This window comes from Dermochelys coriacea, chromosome 1 (genome assembly GCF_009764565.3).
Source record: "Dermochelys coriacea isolate rDerCor1 chromosome 1, rDerCor1.pri.v4, whole genome shotgun sequence".
NCBI lineage: Eukaryota > Metazoa > Chordata > Testudines > Dermochelyidae > Dermochelys > Dermochelys coriacea.
The window spans coordinates 210,522,331-210,533,779 of NC_050068.2; the positions used below are offsets into that span (position 1 = coordinate 210,522,331).

General features: G+C 53.1%; 1 protein-coding gene across 1 annotated transcript; it reads left to right on the plus strand.

The window, feature by feature from the left end:
• The first annotated feature begins 4,907 nt into the window (after window positions 1–4,907).
• Window positions 4,908–10,146, plus strand: GAPDH (glyceraldehyde-3-phosphate dehydrogenase). The gene is made up of 12 exons (XM_038382296.2): window positions 4,908–5,114; window positions 5,887–5,930; window positions 6,631–6,730; window positions 7,100–7,206; window positions 7,298–7,388; window positions 7,602–7,717; window positions 7,881–7,962; window positions 8,261–8,412; window positions 8,572–8,650; window positions 8,982–9,065; window positions 9,314–9,411; window positions 9,816–10,146. Exons 2-12 carry the CDS (start codon window positions 5,908–5,910, stop codon window positions 9,883–9,885), a joined length of 1,002 nt encoding a protein of 333 aa, XP_038238224.1. The 5' UTR covers window positions 4,908–5,114; window positions 5,887–5,907; the 3' UTR covers window positions 9,886–10,146.
• Window positions 10,147–11,449: the final 1,303 nt, after the last annotated feature.

Here is an 11,449-nt window from a genome sequence, read left to right on the forward strand (position 1 = left end):
CCAGTCCTTGCTTACAGACAGCCCCCCAACCTGAAGCAAATACTCACCAGCAACCACAAACCACACAACAGAACCACTAACCCAGGAACCTATCCTTGCAACAAAGCCTGTTGCCAACTGTGTCCACATATCTATTCAGGGGACACCATCATAGGTCCTAATCATATCAGCCACACAATCAGAGGCTCGTTCACCTGCGCATCTACCAATGTGATATATGCCATCATGTGCCAGCAATGCCCCTCTGCCATGTACATTGGTCAAAGTGGACAGTCTCTATTTAAAAGAATAAAGGGACACAAATAAGACGTCAAGAATTAACACATTCAAATCAGTTGGAGAACACTTCAATCTCTTTGGTCACTCGATTACAGACCTAAAAGTGGCAATTCTTCAACAAAAAAACTTCAGAAACAGACTCCATTGAGAGACTGCTGAATTGGAATTAATTTGCAAACTGGATACAATTAACTTAGGCTTGAATAGAGACTGGGAGTGGATGGGTCATTACACAAAGTAAAACTATTTTCCCATGTTTATTCTCCCCCCCTCCACCGCTCCTCAGACTTCTTGTCAACTGCTGGAAATGGCCCTCCTTGATTATCACCACAAAAGATTTCCCCCACCCCACCCTTGCTCTCCTGCTGGTAATAGCTCACCTTAGATGATCACTTTCCTTACAGTGTGTACGGTTACACCCATTGTTTCATGTTCTTTGTGTATATAAATCTCCCCACTGTATTTTCCACTGAATGCATTGGATGAAGTGAGCTGTAGCTCACGAAAGCTTATGCTCAAATAAATTTGTTAGTCTCTAAGGTACCACAAGTACTCCTTTTCTTTTATAGAAGCAAAAGACCCCTGTATTCTGCTCCTGAAGCCACTGAGACAGCCAGTACCCTGCCCTGGAGTCAATTGGAAACCACTAACCTAAAAGTAAAAAGCCCCTGAACCCCTTGGAGACTCCCACGTCCATTTTTATTCTCCTGCCCCATAAATCTTCATTTGGGTTGGTTGGTGTTTCTTTGCCAGCAGGTGGCAGCAGCATCCTAGGCATGGTGCAGCCTTCTGGTGTCAAAAAGAAAAGGAGTATCTGTGGCACCTTAGAGACTAACAAATTTATTGAGTATAAGCTTTCGTGAGCTACAGCTCATTTCATCGGATGCTCACGAAAGCTTATGCTCAATAAATTTGTTAGTCTCTAAGGTGCCACAAGTACTCCTTTTCTTTTTGTGAATACAGACTAACCATGGCTACTACTCTGAAACCTGTCTTCTGGTGTCAGTTTACTGACATGTTCTTTCATGCTCCAGTTTCCCTTTTAAGTCAAGGGGCTCCAATGTTTCCAGTGTACTAATCATGATCATTCCCCATCTCACCACCAGTTAGAGAATGGCTGAATCCAGACACATTATTTGCTGGGGAAAGACTTCCTAGCCCTGTATTGCCTCAGAAATCTTTCTCTCTCATCTCTCTCTTGTCTCTCGCTCTTAGCCTCAGGTAGACACTGTTCTGTTGTGTTCACCCTACTGCTGTCCCAGCCTGACCTAACACTTATGTAACAGCCATTCAAGTCTATTCCCTTGTCTTGCCTTTGCCAAACCCACATATGAATCTGTCTTCCCTCCTTTCCTTTCCCAATAGCAGCAAGTCACAGAAAAGCCAGAGCCTTCCAGAGAGGTTGCTAATGAACTGACTGCTGATCATGCATTCTGCTTGTTAGACTCTCATATGCAGGTCCTTGGCAGCCTAATTAGGAGATGACTGGGAACAAATCCCTCCATCTCCCTGTTCCCCTCTACTAGCTTCACATTCAACCCTTCTCTCCTGGCAGCCTCAGAGGAAACTGCTTTCCAGTCCCAGAGGCCTTGACAGAGACAAGGAGATGGCATATTCCAAACCACATGTACTTCCAGTATATTCTCCTGTTAGGAAAGACCAGGACTAGGTGCTGTAGAGGGGAGCAGGAGTGTTGGCAGTGGGGGTTATCTCTCAGCTACTCCAGTTTTGGTTTCCCCCAACAGGAGACACTATAAAGAGCAAGGCAGAAGTATTGGCTGTGGGGAGAGTGTTCATTGGCCACTGGTGTGAAGGCTTGGGGGTGTAGCGGTTTGCAGCTGTTGTGGTGGTTGGTCTTACTTGCCCTCTCCCCTCTGCACAGAGTCCTCCCAATGTTTGTGTTTACCCAGCAAAAACAGGGTCTTGTGATTGTGCAATGCTCAAGTAGTCCCAGAAGGTCCTCTGTCCCCTCTTCTTCCTCACTCCTCTATAAAGTTTTGCCCAGAATCTAGCCTATCTCCTGGTGAGGCAGAAGTGCCAAATTGTTCCCACTTCCCTGGTTCCTCTTCACTGTTGTGGTATAAACCAGTGCTACTCAAAGTGGACCGGCACCATCGGCTGCTAGTCTGCATGCACATTGGGAAAAAAAAATTGCTGGTCCTCCACCTCAGATAGCTTGAGAAGCACTGGTATAAACCATCCCTGTGGCCTTTAATTAAAGGTCATAACTTCAATTGGAGCTAAACTTAGCTCCCTCCCACTTTCCTAGCACTGGGAATAGCAGCTGGATAAGGGGAGTTGGATTACTCCTGAGCCAGGTGACCTGTCTCTGCCCCCCCCCCCCTTGGTATCTGCTCTGCTACCCATTCCCATCTGTGCTTTCTGCTGCTGCCTCCTACAGATCCTGCTCTGCTGACCCACACAGTCCTGGAAGACTGAGCTCTCATATGAGGGCTGGGGAAGATTTTGCTCCTCATTTACTAGCCATATGCATCTCCATAACCCACACATTCTCATGATAGGGATTTCAAATGTGGTTTCAAATACCCTCCATCTCTCAACCCTAAAATGGGATGCCTATTCTGCAGGTCTCTTGTCCCATGCTGGGCATTGCCGAGATGAAGCCTGTATAGCAGGCATCCCAACTTGGGCTGGGCATAGCCAGGGCGCTGCCGTGAGAAAGCTCATGCTGCAAGGATCCCAACCTGGGCTAGGCAGGTGCAGTGAACTGATGTATCCAGCAAGCATTGTATCCAGGCAGGGCACCACCAAAGACCAGTTGTTCCTGCTGTGGGCCCTCCCGCCCGCACATACACACAATTGTGTCATTTCCAGGCCCTGGCCTGTTCTCCAGCCAATGAAAATGCCCTGGCACCACTGATGTGAACAGGCTAGTCAGGTGGTAGGCAGGATGTCCGCAGTCACGTCCCGCGGGTAGGAGCCTCCCAGTGCCTTATTAAAATGTTACTCACGCTGTTGAGCGCAGCCTGATGGGAACCTGGCCCGGGGGTGGGGGATGCCAGGCCAGCCAGCGTCTGGGAAACACAGTCCCATTCTAAGCATGTCTGGCTCAAGCAATTCAGGGGGAACGCGGAGCCAATGAAAGTCCAGGGCAATTTTAGCTCAGGAGAGCTCGGGGCCAGCAGGGAGCTGAGGGAAAGGTACCCGCGGTGGTAGGATCCTCCCTATAGTATCCTGGCAAGCTCCTGTGAGGGTTGGAGCTGATTTGGGGGATTTATTTCCTCTGATTCCAGCTGGTAGCTTGTCTGAGCCCCTTCATTTCTCAGTCCACGTGACAATTGTTCCCTATTCTGTCCAGCGGCGGGGGGGAGGGCGGGGCTGGGTGGTTGTGCAACTCCACCCAGCCCCAACTCAGAGCAGAGCTGCTTGCGCTTGGCCACTGCCATATTACCACAGTGTTTGTGATAGAGGTGCATACACTTACTGTCCTGCCAGTCTTCGGTGAGCGGGATAGAAGGGAGCACCAGGTGTAACTCAGCCTGAGTGGAGACAAACCCCTGGCTCACATCAGTGAGAGACCCAGGGGGCCCATCCCCCAGGCAGGGCCTTTGAGGGGGTTCGGGAGGGGTTCCAGAACCCTTGCCCTCTCCCTGCTTGCAAATGTCAGAGCCGCTGAAAACAGGTTCCCCCAAGAGAGGGATCCCCTCAGACACCTGTGTGCTTCCCCTCCCCACATTCTTCTCCCCACTGTGTCTCCAGCTTCCTGTGGGATTCTGTCCTCATGCCGTTGACCTTTCCCGGCCCACTATACAGCAGAGGGGCTCATGCGAGGGGTTACAGGAGCCAAACAAGCAGCTACAGAATAAACCCCATTGAGAAATGTGATGATCCCCCTCCCTGCCATAGCCCTTCAATCCTGGTTTATAATCCTCAACTATTACATTCATAGAATACAGCTCCTCACATACAGCTCTAACTATGCCTATGAGGTGTAAACCTCGGGCGATTGCACTCACCAGCGTCCCCCATTCCCAGACACATAGGGCATGCTACTTATTATTATTTGTATTACAGCAGCACTTAGAGGTCCCAGCCAGGACCATGGGTCCGTTGTGCTGGGCACTGAACATAGTGACAATCCTCTTTCTATTCCAGTCAGCCCCTGCCTCTAGAGCTCTCCTAGTACCCCTCAGCCTTGATGGCTGGCCTGTGCCCTGGGTGCTGCGTTGGGGTACCTGTGTTCGTGGTTACAGTGAAGCTGGCAAAAAGAACAGGAGACTTGTGGCAGCTCAGAGACTAACACATTTATTTGGGCATAAGCTTTCCTGGGCTACAGCTCACTTCATCGGATGCTCAAATAAATGTGTTAGACTCTAAGGTGCCACAAGTCCTCCTCTTCTTTTTGCGGATACAGCCTAACACGGCGGCTACTCTGAAACCTGTCCAGCGTAGCTGGTGAATCCCATTGCCTGTGTCTCGTCTCACAAACTGGCACGGGATTCGTGGGTTGGGGTCCCTCTCTGCCTCCGCCTTGCACAGCAAGTGGGGGACACAGGAGAGATCTGTGAGTGATTGGCTGCGTGGGGCTTGCGAGAGGCGAGAGAGGGGGAGCCCCCACCCCCTGCTTTTCCTTTGCAGGACAGGGAGTGCAAGAGAACAGCCAAAAATGGGTGTGGGAGGAGGGAGGCGCGCAAGCCAAGCAGCATTAGGGCTGCACGTACCCTGCTCTCGGCTGCCCTCAGCCTCTGATTTGACGCTTTCTCAAAAGGCAGGGCCCAGCAATTACCATACGGGGATCTATAAAGGCCAGGGCAGCGAGCCTGCCTCCCTTTACCTTCCCTACTGCAGGCGTGCGGCTCAGAGGCAGCGCCCAGGTAAGAAAGGGCTCGCCACGATGCGGAGCCGGCAACTGGGGAGGCTTCCCGCTGCGCTCCTGGGCGGCGAGGCTGGCCGCTCTGGGGGGGCGGGGGGCGGGTCTCGGGGTGCTGGAGGAATAAAGAACGTGCCGGCCCGGGGCGGAGGCGGCTGGACTCCGGGGACAGGCCGCATCTCGCTGCCCTGCTGGGGCGGGGGCTGCAGCCGGCGCTAGGTCGGAGGGCGCTGAGAAGTTGCTGGGGCAGGTGCACGTGGGCTCTGGCTGAATCCGGCGTCTCCTTTGTGCTCAGGCGGGGCAAAGCAAAATGGAGGCCGCGGCAGGGGCCGGGGGGGGGGGGAGGGAACCTCTTACCGGTGCTTGGCGTCCCAAGGGGGGGCGTTGGGGGGGAGGGGGCAGGCGACAAAACCCGCTGGCGGCGGGGATGGGGGGTAACTGCCCGACGTGCGTGGCAAACGGAGCCGGGAGTGGAGCGTGGCGGGAGCTGGTGCGGCCCAAGGCAGGAGGAAGTTGCCCTGGGGCCGAGTTGCTCTCTGGGGGAAGCGGGTTTGGAGGCCCCGGCAGGGCGCCTGGGTCCCGCCCCGCACGCACGCGTGGGGCTCCGGGGCTGTGACCCCCACACGCCCAGTGCCCGCCTGGAGGGGCTCTCCGGCCCGGCGCCGCGGCTTCAGGGCCAGTTGGCTGGGGGGACACAGGATGGGGCCGGGCGCAGCAGCTGGGGGGTGCGGGTCCCGCTGTCCTTCCAGGGTGTCTCACCCCCGCCCTCTCCGCAGGAGCATCGCGGCAGAGACAGGATGGTGAAGGTCGGAATTAACGGGTGAGTCTCGGCTGGGGGCCGTGTAAGGGCGCCCGGGTGTGGCCGGGGAGGGGGGACGGGTCTCTTTCGGTGGCAGCGCCGGGGGCCCGTGGGCGGCAGCCGCCGTGGCCACCCCCTGCGCCAAGGGCGTGGCAAGGTCACCTGGGCCGTGGCTAGCCTGCCCGCCCCGGGCTGGACAGCGGCTGTGCGCCCTTGGCGGGGCGGTCCTCGCCCGGGTGACTCACGTCTCCCTGCGGTCGCTGGGGGAGGGGGGCTGTGAGTCACCGCGAGCAGGAAGCGCAGCTGCACGCACGCCGGGCTCCGGGCTCCGCGCGGGAAGGGCGCCAGGGTATCGCGTGTCCCCGCCGGGCCCGGGGAATGTGACCTTTTCCTGCCGCGCCGCGGAGTAACGGGATCCAGGGCCCGGGGTAAATTTAGCGCCCGACCTTTGGGGGCGCGGGGGGGGGGGGGGGCGCGCGCTGCGATTCTGTGTTAATCTCCGCTCGCCCCTTGCAGGGCTGCAGCGCCCTGGGGACCCCTCCTGCCTCATGGGCTCTGCCCCTCCGGGCTGGGAAGCGGCAGAGCGCCGGGGTCTCCTTTGTATCCCGGGGTCTGAATCTGGGGCAGCCGCTGGAATGAAGGCAAGTCTGGGCTCCCCGTCAGAACAGGGGTTCCCTTCCTGAGCGGGGGTGTGCACCGACCTCTTCTGTTCCTCTCCTAGATTTGGCCGTATCGGCCGCTTGGTCACCAGAGCTGCCTTCGTCTCTGGCAAAATCGAGATTGTAGCAATCAATGACCCGTTCATTGACCTCCACTACATGGTGAGTGGCACCCTTATCTCTAACTTCGAGCTTGCTGTGTGCGGCCTGTGCTGGTCCTCTACCACAGCACCCCAGGGGTGGGGAAGGAATGCAAGTTACCTGCCCTATGGATTCTGTCCTTTCCTGGTGAAAGCTAGAGAACAACCCAGGGGATGAGAGATCAGATTAATAGGACAGGGAATTCTCAATTGTGCCAAGCTCAGATGAGCAAGATCACTATAGGTTGCAGCAAACTATACCCACCGGCTCCTGTGGCTATAAATCAGGATTGAGGGGCATCACCAGAGTTATGGTTGGGTTTTGAGGATTGAAATAGGGGAGCTTTGAGAATGCAGCCGGCACTCGACTTCCATCTCTTTTTATCCCTAGGCTTACATGTTCAAATACGACTCCACTCATGGTCGTTTTCATGGCACTGTCAAAGCTGAAAATGGAAAACTTGTGATAAATGGACACCAAATTACCATTTTCCAGGAGTGAGTATGACTCTTCCTCCCCTTTCCTTTGGAGCTATGGGAGGGGGCATTTGACAACCCTGCAGTTCTTAAACTGTCTGTCTCCTTTTAGGCGTGATCCTGCTAACATTAAGTGGGGAGATGCTGGAGCAGAGTATGTTGTAGAATCCACTGGAGTCTTCACCACCACAGAGAAGGCGGGCGTGAGTGATGAGTCACATCTGGCTTGGGTGTGGGAGGAAAAGGGTGTAGGGATCACTCTCTCCCCTGAAGGTGCAAGTGGATATGTACAGACTTATCCCTGCCTGAGGATGTATTGCAGTAGGATTTGGGGGGGCGGGGGGGGCAAGGTTCCCAAATGTGCTGCCTCACTGGCGCTGTAGAGGACTCTGTTAATGTTGGTCTGTCTCCCTCAGGCTCACCTGAAGGGTGGCGCTAAGCGTGTCGTCATCTCTGCCCCCTCAGCCGATGCACCTATGTTTGTGATGGGTGTCAACCATGAGAAATATGACAAGTCTCTGAAAATTGTCAGGTGAGGATGGGGGGGATCAGGGTTGAACCTGAGGTGCAGAGCTGACTATTACCTTCTCCTGTGAGTGTGTGTGGGGGAGCTGAGTGATCCTGCAGAGGGACTGCCTTCTGGGGGGGGGCCCTGACTGCTCTGGCTGACTGTGCCTCTTGTCTTTTTCTTCCAGCAATGCTTCCTGCACCACCAACTGCCTGGCTCCTTTGGCCAAGATCATCAATGACAACTATGGCATAGTAGAAGGTCTCATGGTAGGTGATCTAGAGGCACAGAACCCCTTATTCCTGAAAACCCCCCCACACCAGCTCTGTCCGCAGGGCAAACCACAGAGCTCTGAAGGGTGCCTCTCTCCCAAGACTTTCCCCAGTCCACAGGTTTGGGTGGAGAGGGATGGTGGCTGTGAACCACAGAGCAGGAGAGACAGCCTCCCTATGCTGCCCGGAATAGAGGAAAAGGGAGGGTGGGGGGGGGGGATACTTTCTTTCAGTGCGGTGAGGCTCTGTGTGGATGTTGATTTTGTTCTAACCCCCCCTCCCCTTTAATTTCCAGACCACTGTCCATGCCATCACAGCCACACAGAAGACTGTGGATGGCCCCTCTGGAAAGCTGTGGCGTGATGGCAGAGGTGCTGCCCAGAACATCATCCCAGCATCTACTGGGGCTGCTAAGGCTGTGGGCAAGGTCATTCCAGAGCTGAATGGGTGAGTGTCAGTTCCGTGCATCCCTTGTTTTGGGGGCACAGGGACATCAGAAGGGGCAAGGAACCTGCAGCTGGCCCACTTTGCCCTCTCCCCAGTAGGATATGCGGAAGCCCTGGTTGGGGGCAGGAGCCTGTTCTGATCCATTTCTCTCTCTCTCAGGAAGCTCACTGGAATGGCTTTCCGTGTTCCAACTCCCAATGTCTCTGTCGTGGACCTGACCTGTCGCCTGGAAAAACCAGTGAGTATTGCAGGAAGGGGACCAGACAGGCCCTGGAGCAACTTCCCTGTACCCCCAACGCTTCTGTCAGCTCCTCAACTTCTGGGGCAGGAAGCAGCTGCTTTGCAGTCTCCATCCTATTTGGAACTAGCCCCTTGTTGCTTGCTTGTTGTGGCTCTAAGAGATTATGCAAGGGGCTGCCCCTGTCTGGTGTAGTACCTGGCATAACTAGGTCCTAGCTATGCATCTCTGCTGTGCAGTCTCAAAACCGTGGCTGCAACCTTCCCTCGGAAGCAGCTGCCACTCCATGGGGCTTGGGATGCTCTGACTTCCATTTGTCACTCTCTCTCAGGCCAAGTATGATGACATTAAGAAGGTGGTGAAAAGTGCCTCTGAGGGGCCTATGAAGGGCATCCTGGGATACACAGAGGACCAGGTAAACACTCACCATCCTTTCATCAGATGGGGTGGGGAGGGGAGGGGAGGGGAAATGGAATGAATATTTCCTCACATGATGGGAAAAGGGGAGCAACCTTTTGGGACATCCTGATCCATGAACACTCCCAGGGGGAGGGAAGATTAATGAATATTGATGTCAATAACATCATTGTGGGATGAGGGGGGATGGAGTAGAGAACAAAAGGGGTGTGTCTCAGTCTTTCCCTCTTCCCTCCCCACTTGTAGGTGGTCTCCTCTGACTTCAACAGTGACAACCACTCATCCATCTTTGATGCAGCTGCTGGCATCGCTCTCAATGATCACTTTGTCAAACTGGTCTCCTGGTATGGAGAAGAGAGGCTCTGGGGATGCCAGATTTGGAGGGTTATTTCTCTGGGATAGGTTGGGAGTCCAGGGGAGACTTTGGGGGCACTTAAGGGGGTTGGCAAGCATCCTATCATGGCAAGCTTTGTATTCTCTCCCTCTTGCCTCCAGATGGAATTTTAGGTGGAGAACACTTTGCGGCTGGCAGCAGAATTTGGTTGGCAAAGAGGCAGTATCTGCCTAGGAAGACCTCAAATGCTAGGGGGTCAACTTCACTCTCTATATAAACAAGTCTCCAATCTTTCCCAGCTGGGGGAAGGGAGGTTGTTCTGGGGCTTGGGGGGGGGGGGGAGGACAACTCCCTGTGGGAATGCACAAGGGGTCTGCCCACCCCTAACTGCTGCTTCTCTGCTTCTGTCACCAGGTATGACAATGAGTTTGGATACAGCAACCGTGTTGTGGACTTGTTAGTTCACATGGCATCTAAGGAGTAAACCAGGTGCATGGATCAGCCTGTGCCTGGGGAATGAGGTGTGGAGGAATGGAGGAAAAGGATCACTGGAGACCCTTGTTCCTCCCACCCTCTCCTCACCACAACTCAGCTCTGCAGCCTGCAGTGAGAAGCCAGTTCTATTCCATCTGTCTTCCCCATTCCTCTACTTTGTATCTGAAGCTTGGGGGAGGTGGAGAGGCTAATGGAAGCTGACCTGTTTCTATACCACATTTTCTTAAATAAACTAATAGCTATCCTAAAATATTCCTGTCTCTGTCTGTCAGGAGAGACCACAAAGGGCTCATAGCATGTGTTGCTGTGGCCACTAATATAGCCTGGGACTCTTCCACCACCCCAAATAGTAGCTACTGGCTAGGAAATACAGCTGTTGTAAACTAAAAATATTTCATACAAGACTAAAACTAAGGTTTAATGCAAGCAGTCAAAAGTTGGGAAATGGCAGAAGAGAGGTTGTGCAGAGTGTTTAGATTTTTTTTTTTTGGCAGTGGGACAGTGTTCCCTCTGTGGGCTGCCCCAGCCCTGTACACACAGCTGGCATGGCAGACCTCGAGCAAACTGCCCAATGACCACAAGGTCTGTTAAGCAACAAAAGCACCCAGCCAGGTATGTCGATGAAGCACAGTACTAGTGTCCCACAGACCACTAGACCACAAATGCACGTATGCCTGTAACAATGGACCACCTCAGTGAATGGTGGGACTTTCCGTTCCTCCCTAGGCCAGACAAAGATACTCCCTCTGAGATACATTTTATATCCAGATGCAAACAAGTTAGTACTCCCCCTCTAACATAGTTACTGCCCCCGATGTGGCTAGTTATTACCCACTACCTTGAATGTGTTGGTTTAATTAAAACATTTCTATTGCATGCTGTCCACCTGACCTTATCTTTTAGGAGGGGTCAGTGTGCTGCTATTCTTGAGGAATGTTCTGTACCATCCTTGATATCAGGATGTTTTGGTACCCCTTAATATCAGGATGTGTTTGAGTACTTTGTGACTAGCACTTCTTAAGAATGTGTATTTTTGCAATACAAGCCCTGTTCTTGCCTCCTACCAGGCCTCTGATACAAGGGTTTATGTTTCAGGCCTTCCTACTATGCAGGGAACCTTAAATCTGCCTTTTAATGATACAGTGAAGCTACATGATCATATATAGTGCCCTATGTTTCATTCATTCAGAGCACATGAACAATAGATGAGGTGGGGTTATACGAATGAAGTTTTACTACAGTTCTTGTGTGATGCTGGGCCTCCACTTTCAGAGGTGGCTGCCAATAGTGTTTTGTCAGTATCACAATTGACAACTAAAGCCTGACTTTCAGAAGTGATTGAACAACTAACTGAAGTCAGAGTGGCAGGTGTTTAGCAGTTCTGGGAAATATCAGACCCTGGGTCTGCCAAGTTGGGCACTTATACTGATATTTAGCCTTCATCCTTTTCCTCAGGTGCCTTCTAAAATACTTGCCTTAATACTGCTAGAAAGCAGGGAAGTAAATTCATTAATGGGGTGAAGTACTTGGTGTGACAGGTTCGATGAGCTGTA